We start from the raw sequence: 15511 nt of genomic DNA, 5'->3' as shown, positions 1-15511 counted from the left end.
TAGCTCAATCCGATCAAAGCTAGGTTATATAAAAAAGAAAGAAAGGTGGGTAGGATCAACGAAAGCTGAACACACAAGTGGGGAATCAGATTGGTGGGGGAGGAGAGGTATAAACTATAAAGTCAAGGGATTCATTCGCAGAGGAGAGCTTCCCTATACCCTGCTTTCCGGTTCAAGATGGAATTCCCTTCGAAGGATTTAATTGCTTGGCTTTGTTATTGTTGTTTAGTTATTATGAGGAACATTACTAGTTGAGTTTGCTCTATGTAGATGAATGATGAACAGTATAATAGTACTTTTATGTCTTTCAGCTTGATTTATCATTGTTAACCATCCTTGGTAGGGTTAGCTGGTGCAGAAATCATGTTTTGTATGTTTAGTTGATGCTTATTATCATTTATTACTTAGGTGCTCATGTATTTGTAGCTTTGAAACTTCTTATTCTTGAGACTGACTTTTTGGTATTCTTTTGTCTAGATGAAATTATTACTTGCTTTATGCTATAAAATGGATTCTTCTTTCAGAATTTTCTGGGAATCTAAGAAGTTTCAAGGGTATACAGATTGTATTGAGCCTTGGTATGGTACACCATATTCTGTCGAAAAGATCACCGCTTCCACGATCCAGGTTTGCCATCAAATTGTTCTATTACAACACGAAAAGTTGACATTTTTTCTCTCTCATATTAATGCCTTTCTGATTTTTAAGATCTAACTGGTAATACGGTGTATATCTGTTGCTTATATATTAAATGTGATGATTTGCAGCAATGGGTAGAAAAGGCTCCTAAAGAAAATTTAAGTCTTCCAAAACCTAATATATTCATTCCAAATGATCTTGTGCTTAAAACTGTGCAAGAAAAGGTAAATTCTTTCTTGTACCTTTTGCTTTAGCTAGTCAATTCTTTAGTATAAACTTCTTTCCAATGATTCAACATTTTGGGTTTATTAAACAGGTTAAAGTTCCATATATGTTAAGGAAATCATCGTTTTCCAGATTGTGGTACAAACCTGACACTATGTTCTTCACACCCAAAGCTTACATTCGAATTGATTTTAACTGTCCTCACTCAAACTACTCACCCGAAGCTACGGTTCTTACCGATGTATTCACAAGGTTATTGATGGATTATTTGAATGAATATGGTAAGTCATATCATACCTTTGATTCGCTTGACAATATTTACACTGTTTATGTATTTTTAACTATATGTCTATTGTTTGGCTCTTTTACTCTTATGTCCATTTATTTTCTACCTGAAGTACCTTTATCAACTATTAACAATTATTGGAGCTATGATTTCCATGAAGCATGCCCCAAAGTATTAAGACTTTTCTCGAGCAATTTGGTTCGATAATAACTATTTCATTCCAATCAGACGAAGAAATTGCAAACTATATGCTTCTACAAAAAGTGTGTAGCAATAACAATTTATCCTAGTTGTCCATTTTAATTTTTCATATTTTGGAATTGTAGCATGATTGTCTTATTCCCAGTAATAATAAACACAACATTCTTTTTGTAACGGAACAAATCATTTGCCATCAGTCACTCATTCTATTAAGAAACCAGTTCTTCGCAGTCTTTAATAGCTGAAAAGACGCCCTTAACAGTGGCTTTCACAACCGTTAAAAGTCAAGCACTAAGTTAACCAGGTAAAACTGACTCAACTATGGGACATTGAAATAAATCCCTTAACTTCAACTTTCTTGATTGACATCCCTTTAGCATATAATTTTTTTGATTTGAGTTATTCTTGCTAAGTTGAAAATTTTTTGTAAATTTAAAAGCCCTGTTAGCTATAAGTTGTTAAGTCTTTCAGTTTTACTCTCTAAAAAGTGAGTAAAACCATTAAATTTGATGGAGTTGCCAAAAAAATAGATAGACTTGTCACGCCCCAAATTCGAGACATAACAGACGTCAGACACCGCATATATGTAATTATTCAAGCACAAACATATAAGGCAACAAAAACATGCATTTATCGAGCAAAAATAATCTATCACGAATTTAAATCAAATGCTAACTTGATTTGCACAAAAGTAAATCTATAGTTGTAAGTTCTACAAATAATCAATAAGTTCACAGAATTTCGTAATAATTCTAACCAAGAAAAAATATTCGATGTCAGTCATAAGTTAAATTTAAACTAACTAAACTATATAATTTATTTAACAATAGTTCTGAAATAAAAGAACCTCAGCATCTAGTATTCACTCTATCCATCCCCCATAAATTGATTAGACTCCATACCTGAGTAAGTAACCATATACTACATTAGTTGGATTAAGCATGCAACCAAAATATTTTCCAATTATTCAGTTATAACTTTGTTACAAAAATGTCATGACGATTGAGTTTAGCAAAATTCAGAAATCTCATTTTAGAATTTTGAGCTTTATAATAAGTATATCTAACAAAAGAACAAGAAAGAACGAAATTTAAATGAAAGCATTCTTATTCCAAAGCTGGAACTTAAAACGAAAGTCTTCAGTAATTAGTGACCTGTTAGCAAAGGCTCTAAACACACATTAGAGACACCGAAGGCACGAACAAAGCAAAAGCACTCGGAGATGCTTTTGGAGATGAATCTAAATAGTGCCCGGAGATAAATCTAGATAGCACCCAAAGGCGTATCACAAAATTGCACCCGAAATTGCACTTAATAGTGCAACACAAAATTTGCACTCGGTGGTGTATCACAAAATCGAAGCTAGCTTCTATCACAAAATTCATATCGACATGGCCAACATAATTATTGCAAATACCAAGAGACATTACATTCTGAGATTATTTACCCAGTTAATATATAAAAGAGAGCAATTACCTAATGCTAAATTTTTGCCAAATAAGCACACTATAGAAGGTACACATTTTCTAAAATTGCATAGCAATTAGAGCACAACCTTTTAGAAATCTTTCAACGATTTGTAGTTTATGTAAGTATGCTTAACCCATTTTCGAAAAATCTACACGAGAATTTTTGTTTTCATAACATATTACTACAATTTTACCAAAAATAAACTAATAGGCGTTAAGTTAGATACCTCTAATTAATCCGAGTATCGATCGGTGAAACATCGGGTATCAAATTAATCAACATAACCTAATGTACGAACAAAATATCATTACAAGCGCAAAACACGAAAATAACCATAGTTTGCTAGGTTCCGATTGAGTTTCTAAAAAGACATCCTATTCATCTTAATATAAGACTAATTACTTCATAAGAAATATGGTGTTTAAAAGTAACACCTAACAACATAATTCTATAGGCTCGAAAGAGTAATAGCACTAGTCTAAATTAGCTGCTAAATTGTCAATCTCATCGAAAAAAAGACTTTGAAAAAAATAAGTTGAGGAATCTCAATGATCAATTAAAAGGAAGAATTCTATGGCCTGTATTATTCAGAAAGGTATTGTAACACGTATAGGATTAAATTTTCAAAGAAAAGTTTAAAATGAAGGCTTAAAAATGCTCGAAAGCAAGGATTTAAGTACCGTGGCACTGGGTCGTGCCTGGAACTTGCTGGAATGGTACGTGTCGAGGCATGCCGATGAGTGCCGGTCACAAAAAATGTGTGCCCGGTGCCGACATGTAATAGCATGAAATATTTAATTTTTTTAGCAACAAAATATGCCAATTATTTATTATTTATTTTTATCAAATCATTTGAACTTTATTGAGAAAAATACTTACTAATTTCAAGAATAGAGGGTTTTGAGTTGTGCCATTGGTATGGGGGCTGTATCGTGCCGATATTATACTGGCACTATACAACACGGTTGGTACTAAGGTTTAAAGTGTCGTGGCACGGGGGCATGCCACTGTCTGCCTGGCACGGTACGGCTTCGGCACACTTGCGTGCCGATGGATAAGCATGACCTCCTACTGGCACGCTTTAGTACAGACTTATTTCAGTTTTTTTTTCAATTTCAATGAACTCTTATAATTTATTTTGAAAGATTTAATCAAATAATTATGAATATTTGCTATGTATACCTTACTGCACTCATCAATTACTATACTTGTAAGCTTTTTCATATGTAAAGTACAACTATATCTGATACAGAATAGAAATTTTTAAAGGTTAGAATTTTTAAAATGCAAGCATTTTTTTTTTTTTTTTTTTTTTTTTTTTTTCTATTGGCCATATTACAGTCTTTCTTTTATAAAATACAAAAATTAATTTTTAAAATTAATTTTTAATTTTATTTTTTTAAAAAATTAGTAGATCTATTGTCACGCCCCGAGCCCCCGCCTACTTGGTCGGGTTCGGACATGCCGACAGATCGCCGAACGGACAGTCTCCCCTGTACGTCCTAGGCATCGCAATCAATACAATTCACGATGTTCCAACCAGGAACAGAAATCAAGTATAGATTGCATAAGGAAGTATCAAAAATATAAAACAACTAAGCTATTATAAGCATTCAACTCATTTGTATCTTAACATATTACATTTTCGATTTACATTCAACTTCCAAATCACAATCATCATTATTACAACATTGTTTTCTTTACTTTTTACAACCCCTTAGCTAGACCACTTCGGGGTACTGCTATCTTTGGTCTCGGTGGTAGGGCGCTATCTACGGAGCTACGCTCTCTCCTCGCGCCGCCGCGCCGCTCACGTGTGAACCTGTACTCCCAAAAACAGCACGGGGGTGAGAACTATTGTCCATAGTTCCCAGTGGGGACGGCCACCCAAGGAAAAAGCTCGACCCACCAGGTCCGAAAGAGGCACTGCAACATGTTAGTCCAACAAATATCTATAGATATATATATATAAATTTATGCAACTAACAGTTATTATGTTTATACCTCACAACATGCTATATGCAATCATGCAACCATGCAATGCAATCAATTAAGTAGATCACCCAATTCTACTATTATTCCGCTATCCATAGCTCATCCAATTGACTTCTAAGGTTTCCTCAATCTTAGATTCCTGTCATTGACAATTATGTTCATAAGGTTTTATCTACCTTTACAATACTATCCACCCTACTCGGTCTTGAGTTAATCATCCGCAGAATACCGCGCAAAGTCAGGCTCGAGGCAAAAGACATCTCACTTACACCTCAGCCTTAAATCCACTCAACTGGGATGCCAAATCCACCCAGTATCCTATGCTTGTCACCCAATCTCACTGGCTAATCCGAAGGTTACGCCCTGACTCAGATCTCAAATCCCATAGGGGAGGAGCTACCCCGCTCGTGTCCCACCTATTGAAGAGCTACCCTGCTCGTGTGACAACTCCGGAGTGCACTGCTTGTGTGGAGCGACCACCACAAGCTCAAAACAGACTACGTGAGTATGATCCAATCCTCGCCCACTGAAGATACCCTGTCACTAGGGTTAACAAACACTCGGGAATTCACCTATCCCTATGTTCAATGCCATAGTGTCTCAACTACACTACATTCTCAGGCCACATGTCATAACTAGGGAAACTCATCTATTCCCTAAGTTCGCTATGTCATAAGCGTTTCTCATGTCACATATCACGACCTATGTTAAGTGTTTCACCTACACTAGGTCTCATGCCACTCGTCATGTTATCTACATTATTTACATGCCACTCGTTATGTCGCTACATAGACATCAAGTTCAACATGCATATGTTATTTAACATTGTGAGGAAGTGAATTCTCGAAATACGAGAGTTAGACTTTATGTAAAACCGACCAAGGGTCGTGTTGGTAAGCTTTGGAAAAGCCAAAGATGTTAGAATCACCAAAGGTACATTGGAAATGAGTCCACGAGAGCAAATAGTGCAAAACTCGCACTGGAGCAAAATTGCTCTCGGGGACCGGTCCCTGGCAGGGAGGGACCGGTCTCATCAGCTGATGTCGCGGGGTTGCTTGAGGCAACCGGTCCCTGGCAGGGAGGGACCGGTTCCCGAATGCGATCCCAGCGAGGAAAGCAAAAAATTGGCTAAGTCCTGAGATTCCAGTTCTCGGGAACCGGTCTCTTGGGGAGGAACCGGTCTCCCGAGGACCGGTCTCTCTGGGAGAGACCGGTACCCGAACGCGTGACCCGAGCTGAAGCTCTCGGGGACCGGTCCCAAGTCGGGGAGACCGGTCCCTCCGCGTGCAGAACGCCCAGTAAGGGCAGTGCACAGAGTGAAAAGTTGAGGGGGCCAGCTGGATATTGTTACATTAGAGGGCTTATTAGTCCCTCTCTCCCTCTCACTCTCTCTCAGTTCACTCTCTCTCTCCCTCACACTCTCTTGCTCTCTCTCTCTCTAGAAGGGAAAGAAGAAGAAGAAGAAGAAGAAGAGAAGGAAAAGAAGGAAGAAAAGGAAGGAGAAGAAGAAGGAGATCAAGGAGAAGAAGCTTTTGGACCTCTCCCTCTTCCTCCTCTCTCTTTTAAGCTAACCTAGAGGTAAGCTTCTAACCCTAGCTTGTGAAATTTAGGGTTTTTGGGTTTTAGCTCTTTGGATGGGATCAAATGGATCCCTAGCACCATGAATGGAAGGATTGGAGCTAGAATCTAGGGTTTTGAGATGGGTTTAGCTTGATGCTAACCCTAGGGCACCAAAATAGGGTTTTTGGTAAAGTATGGGATTGATTTCATTTGAGGCCTTGTAAACCAAATTAGTAGGTGCCTAAACGCGGGGGCGAAGTCGGAAATTCGATTCGTCGAGCGGGTCAAGAGCTATCGGCAAAATAAGGCCGGTTGAGCATCGCTTTGGACAAGAAGACCGAGGCTTCGTCGTAAAGGACGTCGACGCACCTTTCTTGAACCTCCGTATACACGAAAGGTGGGGGGTGTCGTTCCGGAACATCCGGGTTTTTTTTTTATGTCTAAGTTACATATATGTTGATCATGTTGCATTATAGGATTAATAAATGTATATTTTCTTTTCCTTGCATGCTTCTTAGTAGTGTACTTATGAGTTGAACACCTAGACTAGGGTAGCATGAGGACTGGGTCTTATGGCATGGAATCCTATAGCGGCATAAAGAGCCGAACTTGGACATAGCCTAGTAGAGTGGCATTGAACTAGTGTAGTAGAGACACTAAACTTGAACGAGTGGCATGTCAATTAGTAAAAAACTTACTACAATGATCGAACGAGTGGCATTGAGTCTAGTGTAGTAAACTTGACATGAACTTAGGGATAGTAGAGGTCCCAACATTGATTATATATCATGACTGTGCAGCAGAGGCACATTGACCCTAGTAGACAGGGTATCCTCTTGAGAGGATTGGATCATACTCACTAGTCTCTTTTGCTTGTCGGTGGTCGCTCCATCGAAGCACGAGTCTCCGGAGTACTTCACTAGGGGCAGACGTAGTTGTCCTGCAGACGGTCTCGGTGTGCGAGTGCAGCTTCTCCTCACCTATGAGATTGAGAGTGAGTCGAGGGTTAACCTACGGGTCAACCAAGTAGATTGGGTAATAAACATGAAATGCATAGTAGACTTGCATGATTACCTTGAGTAGACATAGTGTATGTTGTAGATTACATTGCTATGCATCTTTATATACTCATGACATGATTCTAGCATGTTAGTAGTCGTTGCATGCATTATCCTCATCGATGGCATGATAGAGTAGTTGCAGTTACCTTTTTATATATCTATCTCTCTATTTGTGCCAGCTTAGACCTAGTGGGAAAACCGGCGGCGTCGGCGGCCGAACCCACTGGGAACTATATTTATATAGTTCTCACCCCGTGTGGTTTTGGGGTACAGGTACACACAGAGGCGAGCCGAGCGAGGATCGCGGCAAGGGCATAGCGCCCTAAGTGAGCATAGTTAGTAGCTTTCCTTTATGCATTAGAGTACCCTCCTGTACTAGATGTTTTGGATAGATATTGGAAGGCCATGATGTATTTTGAGAACATGTAGTTACATTTGGAAGATGGAAATGTAATATATTCAAATAATGTAAATGTTGAATGGTTGTATTAGCTAGATGTACTCTCTTTATACACTTGTATTTCACTCGTGGTTCTTGCTCTTAGCTTCAGTGCACTTGTGTGCTTCATATCGATCATGTATGTTATTTGAGCATTCCCTGGACGCTTAACTGTACATGATCTGGTTGTTTGGCCTTGGGCGAACAGGAGAGGTGCTGTCCGTTCGGCGTCTGTTCGACGCGCCCGAACCGGACCAAATTGGTAGCGGACTCGGGGCGTGACAAACATAACCCACAATATGTCAATATGCCTTCCTCATCTAATGTATTTCACAATATCAACATTCTTATACCAATATCCACATGCACATTTTATCTAGCATGTTCTACAACATGCAATCATGCATTTATCTAGCATAATCTCATCTAGTATAATATGGTTCATGCATCCATACAACATCATTTTCATGCAATCCTCTAGCATCATTTTCATGCATTCATATGGCAATTAACTCATGCATTCATCTAGCATTTAACTCATTATATGCATCAACTAGGAAATCATATTTTTCTTCGACATGAGGGCGACCTAGTCGCTTCGGTAAGCACAACCCACCTGTTAGCGCATTCCGATTGCTTGTCGACACTTGCAATCGGCCTCCCGCGGCACTCGTTGTCCGGTTCGGCCCGATCTTGCAATTGATCACCAACTGTGCGTCAATCCGCGGCCTCTGGTTTTAAAGGTCTATAACTTGACGCTGCGACGCTAGGAATCCGTTTTCGTGATTTTTGGACGCCGCCTCGGCCCTCCAGGCGGAAACGAAGCCGAAACGTCTATTTCTTCGATATCTTTGTGTAGGCTAGACGGATCGCCGAACCGACTTTACCAACGCGTCGGAAAACCTAACAATTAGGTTTACATGGGTCCAATTTAGATTAAACCCCCATATTTACAAAATCCCCATTTCTAGCCCTAGTTTTAGCATCATCTCAAAATAATCCAAATTTCATGGCAGAAAAATATGCTAGAAACACTCTAGAGGCTACATGAACACTAAGCATGAAGGATTTAATCAAATCCTAAAAGCTTACCAGAATCTGAACGCCGAGACGGAAGCACCCTGCTCAAACGGGCACACGAGAGCCCGAACCGTCGCTTTCCACGCGTTCACGAGGTCCTTCTCTTCCAAGCCTCCGAGTTTGGGAGATGGATCTAGAGAGAGAAGAGAGTATTCTAGAGAGAGGTGAAGGTCTCTCTCTCTACATTTGTGTGGGTGTGTGTGTGAAATGAGGAGGAAGAAGAAAGGGAAGATAGTCCCTTTTAATAAAGCAGCCCCCTCTCAAATTACAACAATGCCCCTGCTCATTCTGGGCATTTTCGGGCTTCGGGGACAGTTAAGTGATAAATTATATAATAAATAAATTAAATAAATTTAAGTATCAATTGATTTAATTTAACTTTTTAATTTAACTTTTAATTTTATCAGTATTTTCAATCTTCTAGCGCAAAAATAAAATTTTATATTTGTTGTACCTTAAATTTTATTTACTGAGTTCGATTTTGCTTCCCTTATTCGGTAAAAGTTTTGCGGTGTGACAAATTTTGATAAAATAAGTAGTGAAGAAAAAATGGATGTTTGTAGTGTAAGTGGAGGGCTCGGGCCGAGGTGGTGCGGTGGGCGAAGCCCCCTGCAGTATGAATTGGATATTAAATTAACAATTTTCCCTATATTGATAATAAAAAAAAATTAAATTATAATTTTTTTGACTTGCCTAACATGTAGATTTTCGATTTGCAATGTTTTTGGGTGGGGGGGAGGGGGGTGTGGGGTACCCAGAAGGCTTCGGGCAAGGATTCAAATGTCTATCGGCACTGGCTATATCCACCGTGCAGTATCGTACCAGCAAGATATTTGTCACGCTCTGGATTACCACATTTTTCGGGCTCGCCAACAGACTCGCCGTATACATAGGGATTTCTCGTGTATACGAAGCGTTAGCTGTACCTGCAAACATAATATAGCTACTACATGAAGTACAGAACTGCTTAAGCTGAAACATATATAAATAAAAAGTCCCAAAATACAATCCTGACCATCCAACATCCAAGATGCAACCATCTCTCAGAGAGTAACACTAAATACACTGTATATGACAACATCCAAAACTATCTTTGGCAGGGGTAGTCCTCTAGTAAGGTGATTGGGGAAGATAGGGATCTAGCTCGCGACTCCCTTATCTCGATCAAAAGCAGCAGCAGCAGCAACTGACGGCTCTGCAAGAAAAGGTGGCAATAATGGGTGTGGGAACTACTGCAAAATAGAGTAGTCCTCACAGGGTACCGGTACTGACCCCAACGGCCTACCCACTAAGCCTACAGTATGAGTAATAAACTGATACGTTAAAAGATAGTGAAATAAGCTGGAAGAAACTCTACAGTTTAATGCCACTATATTATCGCTATCCATACTATGCTTTTTGTAGACATATAAATGCATCACTAGCTACAAATCAGCCGCAACTGACCCAATCTCAAAGGACCGCCAATTGGCCAGTCCAACATGTGCCCAAACTACACCGCACACCATCCATGGGGGTGGCCGGTCCAAGAAAACTGCCCTAACGGGACTGCTGCGACATCAACGCAAGAAAATTCTCGCTCCGGAGCCGCACTCGGGGGAGCTACCCAGCCGAACATGCAAGCGTGTCTCTATCGAGTTCAATCAGACTCACGCAGGCTATAATCAATACAAATGGGTCAAACTGGTCTAACAACCAGGCTCACGTGTCCTCGGTACAATCTGATACAAGATATATGAATCTGGGTCTATCGTCAGCTCCGACGGCACATGACAGTACAAAACAGCCTAATTCTGCTATAAAAATGAGCTCGGCACTCAGCACGAGCGTAATATCAATCTACACTAATCTAAGTATCTATGACGCATTAACAGCGGTGATACAAAAGGAAAGTCAGCTCCTGAAGCTAAATCTGATAACTTTTCGAAAAGTAACTTGTGTAGGTTTAATAAATTTTCTCCTAAGTCAAATCGCAGTTCAGCAAATAATAATCATCAGAAATTGGCTAAGGCATGCTCCAAAATTTAGATTTCATCTATATTATGCAAGTCTACAGTTTGAGCTAGTAAATAGGATGATTATATGTAAAACTATACATGCTGGGGTTTCAAATACTTAGGAGGAATTCCGAAGGCTTCGGATGACATTAACCCACCTTAAACGCTAGTTCAACCATGGCCAGAAGTCGATAGGAGAAGCCCCGCATAAAATCAGCCTCAATCGAAAACAAACCAACTGAAAAACAAGATTCGGATCCACTCTGCAGCACTTCTGGGCGCCCAGAACCTAAGCCCAGAATTGCAGCCTAGTAGCTTCAATCTACAGGAGTTCAATATGGGATTTAATCCAATTCCCACATCCAAATGCAGTGAAACTTCACCCAACTCACTTCTAGATGCTTAAGAATAATTCTCCAAATTCCTTACCAAAATTGAGCTCGAAATGATCACCGAAAAGCCTTCACACCAATTCAGACCCAACTTCTAGATGCCCCGAACCTGCATCCAGAACTTCAGCACTTAAACAAACATGCAACTCCGCTCAATTTTGGGATTTCCAGCTTTTAGCTTCAGTAAGGTTAGGTCCAAACCTTTCACAAGTGAGGGAACTAGGGAAGAACACCTCTAATTTCAGGAATTGGCTCCCCACAAAGATCTGGATTAAAAAATTCAACAATTCCCTCAAAACCATAAAAAATCAGCATATAAGCTTAATTATCCAAAATCTAAGCTAAACTCACATTGAAATCTGTAATTCAGGTGGGTTCTTCTAAACCAGTGATGGATGATGGAAAACCAAACCCAACATAAAAAATCCAGCTCCGAAGACATTCGGATCCATAAACATCATGAAAACCGCGATTTCAGCTCAAGAACACTAAAATCTCAGAAAAACAGCAATTAGATCTTACATACCTTCTTAAATTGCTGTTGGAAAGGTTCAACACGCTCCTCTTTAAGTCCACAATCCACGAAACTAAGTTTCACAACAATTGGGTGCTCCTACGTCGCACACGAGCCGAAACTCTCAAGGTCGTTGTTGAATTTTTGCAGGATTCTTAAGTCCTCAATGCCAAAATATGGAAATTTGAAGGAGTGGAGAGGGTTTGGTGCAAAAATGCAAGCTCCTTGTGAAGAAGAGGTGAAAAGAGCTCTTTGGGGGCGTTCTCCCATTTTTATAGAGGTATAGGTTGGGTACAATAAGTCTCAAGAATATGTAAACCTGTACTGCTACTGAAATCCCCACATTCGAGTGCTTAGAACCCAGAAGTGGGCGCCCAGATTCTCCAGCCTGCACAAAACTGCTCTTCGGGTTCTCTGCCTAGCGGTCCGCTACTCCGCTATCCGGTTTCGGCGGATCTCACCTACCACGCACACATGTCAATACGATCGATATTCACGAAGTGAGCTTTCTGGCTCAACTTTAGGGCGCCCTAAACTGGGTCCGAAATGAATTCAATATCCTATACTAAGCAGCACTCTGTTTCTGGGCGGCCTAAACTACTTCTCAGCGTCCTAAACTTCCAGAACTTCAATTTTGGCTTATTTGAGTGTGCCGGTCTGTTTTCGCATCTGTTTTGTGCCAAAACGACTCCGACTCGTCCTGACACTCCGCAAATGTGTCGACTAGTCGTTGATACTATAGTCATTCCAACAGTTAAATCCCATGGACACTACATCCTCCCCACTACAAAAAGTTTCGTTCTCGAAACTTAAACTCGTACCTAAACCCGGTACCTCAAATAGGTAGGGGTAGGATTCCCGCATCACAGCCTCCGGTTCCCAAGTCGCCTCACGTTCCTCGTGATTACTCCACTGCACTTTCACGTACGGTACGACCCAGTTGCGCAATTCTTTCGTCTCATGAGCAGAAATCCACATCGGTTACTCCTCGTACCTTAGGTCCTCGCCTAACTCAAACGGAGTGAAGTCAATCACGTGTGAGGGGTCAAAGACATCTCCTCAGAGCCGAGATATGGAACACATCGTGAATACCGGAAAGTCGCGGCGGTAGTGCAATCCTGTAAGCCACCAGCCCAACTCGCTTCAAAATCTCAAAAGGGTCGATGAATCGTGGACTGAGCTTTCCTCGAACTCCAAATCTGCTAATCTCTTTGGACGGCGAGACTTTCAAGAATACATGATCTCCAATTTGAAATTCGAAGTCGCATCTTCTCGTATCGGAATAACTCTTCTGACTCTGGGTGGTCTCAAGATGTCGTCGCACAACTCTGATCTTTTTCTCTACTTCCAACAGAATATCAGGGCCTAAAGTTTTTCTCTCACCAACATCACTCCAATGTAAGGGTGACCGACACTTGTATCCATACAACGCTTCAAACGGAGCCATTCGGATATTCGCTTGATAGTTGTTGTATGCAAACTCAACCAATCTCAAGTGTCGATGCCACCCATATCCAAAATCCAAGATGCAAGGTTGCAACATGTCCTCTAGAGTTTGAATGGTCTGCTCCAACTGACCATCTGTCTGTGGATGAAACGCGTACTAAAGTGAAGCTGCGTACCCAAAACTGTCTGAAGGCTCCTTCAGAAAGACAAACCTCGGGTCCTTTTCTGATATGATCGAGTTAGTACTTCATGTAACCTCACTACCTCATCTAAATACAACTGGGCAAGTCGCTCTCTAGACTAAGTAGTCTGCACCGGTAGGAAGTGGGCAGACTTGGTTAGTCTATCCACTATCGCCCAGATGGCAACAAAACAACCCTGTGCTTTCGGTAAACCCACAACAAAATCCATGGTGATCTGATCCCACTTCTACTGGCATTGGAAGGTTCTGAAGATTGCCAGTAGGTACACGATGCTCCGCCTTCACCTGTTGACAAGTCAGACACAGCCATATATCTTTCAATGTCCCTCTTCATTCCATTCCACCAGAAGTGTGCTTTCAAATCCTTATACATCTTGGTTCCACCAGGATGAACTGTATAAGGTGAGTAATGAGCCTCTCTGAAAATCTCTTCTCGAATTTCTAAATCTATAGGTACGCACAGTCGGTCCCTGTACTGCAGTACTCCCGAATTGTCAACAGTAAAGTCCTCTCTCTGTCCACTCTAAGTCTGCTCTCAGATCCTTAACAAATGAGGGTCTATACTCTGTTTATCTCTGATCCTGTCTAACAGCGTGGATTGCAAGAGCATAGACATTAGTTTCGCAGTGGCCCCAGGGGACACCGCCTCGAGTCTAAATCGTCGCAACTCCTCAAGTACAACTCCTCAAGTAAAGGCTTCTGCTGAGTTGTCATTATAATAAGGCCCTGTACTGACTTTCTGCTCAATACATCTGTCACTACATTCGCCTTGCCAGGGTGATACTGAATGCTGATATCATAATCCTTCAATAACACCAACCACCGGCGTTGTCTTAGATTCAACTCCTTTTGGGTGAACAAATACTTGAGACTGTTGTAATCTGTAAAGATCTCACAGTGCTCATCATACAGGTAATGTTGCCACAACTTCAGTGCGAACACCACAACGGCAAGCTCCGAGTCATGCGTAGGATAATTCTTTTCGTAATCTTTTAATTGCCGTGAAGCATAAACAATTACTCTATCATGCTGCATCAATACAGAACCCAAATCGCTGCGTGACGCGTCACTGTAGATCACAAATTCTTCCCCCATAACTGGAAGGGCAAGGATAGGTGCAGACATCAGCCTCTGCTTCAACTCTTCGAAGCTCCTTTGGCAGTCCTCACTCCAGATAAACTTAATTCCTTTACGAGTCAATCGAGTGAGGGGTGTAGAAAGCCAAGCAAAGTCTTCCACAAGCCGACGGTAATAACTAGCCAATCCAAGAAAACTCACCTCAGTAATTGTCGTCGGTCTGGGGCAATTCCAAATCACATCAATCTTCTTCGGGTCAACTGCCACTCCAGTTGCTGAAATCACATGGCCCAAGAAAGAAACCTCCCGAAACCAAAACTCGCACTTGTTCAACCTAACATACTGTCACGCCCCAGGACCCGGCATAGGCCCGCCCAGTGCGTGCCCAGACCCGCCATATACCTGCACATATAAGGCGTCTACAACAACAGAGATATGAAAGTGAGGAGAAATAGAGCAAGAGATATCAGAGCAACTAACAGCTAAAGTCTAATAACAAGTAGAGTAAAAGAACGTAATCCATTAAGGTAAACATGAAGAAGTACAATAATCCTCTCAAAGTACTACAAAAATGGGGTGGTCTCTATACATGGATACAACTCTCAACCTCTCCAAAATAAAACAAAAGAGAGGTAGACCACCTATCGATCGTCCCTCGGCAACAAGCTAGCACGAGGCGATACCCTTTCTGCGGTCCCTAGCCTCGCCCGGAGTAGAAGGCTCTGAAATAAAAACATGAAATAGAGGGCGTGAGAACTATAACTTATAGTTTCCACAATTACTGACCTCACCACAATGCACCACTAGGCCCGAAAGAAAGAGGGTAAGTGAAAAGCAGCAATAATAATAATAATAATAAACTACTGAATTGAAAGCATGTATGAAATGCTATACTACTATGCCACAAGTAAATACGATGAATATTAA

At 40.9% G+C, this 15511-nt stretch overlaps 1 protein-coding gene across 7 annotated transcripts in view; it reads left to right on the top strand.

Annotated features, from left to right (window-relative positions):
• The window catches only part of LOC109712862 (insulin-degrading enzyme-like 1, peroxisomal), a 107471-nt gene that overhangs the window by 42460 nt on the left and 49500 nt on the right, over positions 1-15511 (top strand). For all 7 annotated transcript variants that reach the window (XR_002216988.1, XM_020236651.1, XM_020236650.1 and 4 more), the window contains 3 exons: positions 525-627; positions 768-863; positions 956-1145. Coding sequence is in view for 6 of the 7 variants with exons in the window: in XM_020236651.1 (XP_020092240.1) it covers positions 525-627; positions 768-863; positions 956-1145 (389 nt within the window). In the remaining variant the exon portion in view is untranslated. The remainder of the gene's footprint in view (positions 1-524; positions 628-767; positions 864-955; positions 1146-15511) is intronic.

Source organism: Ananas comosus, linkage group 7 (genome assembly GCF_001540865.1).
Source record: "Ananas comosus cultivar F153 linkage group 7, ASM154086v1, whole genome shotgun sequence".
NCBI lineage: Eukaryota > Viridiplantae > Streptophyta > Magnoliopsida > Poales > Bromeliaceae > Ananas > Ananas comosus.
The sequence above is the reverse complement of the archived record's forward strand: the minus strand, read 5'-3'. Positions and strand labels throughout refer to the sequence as shown.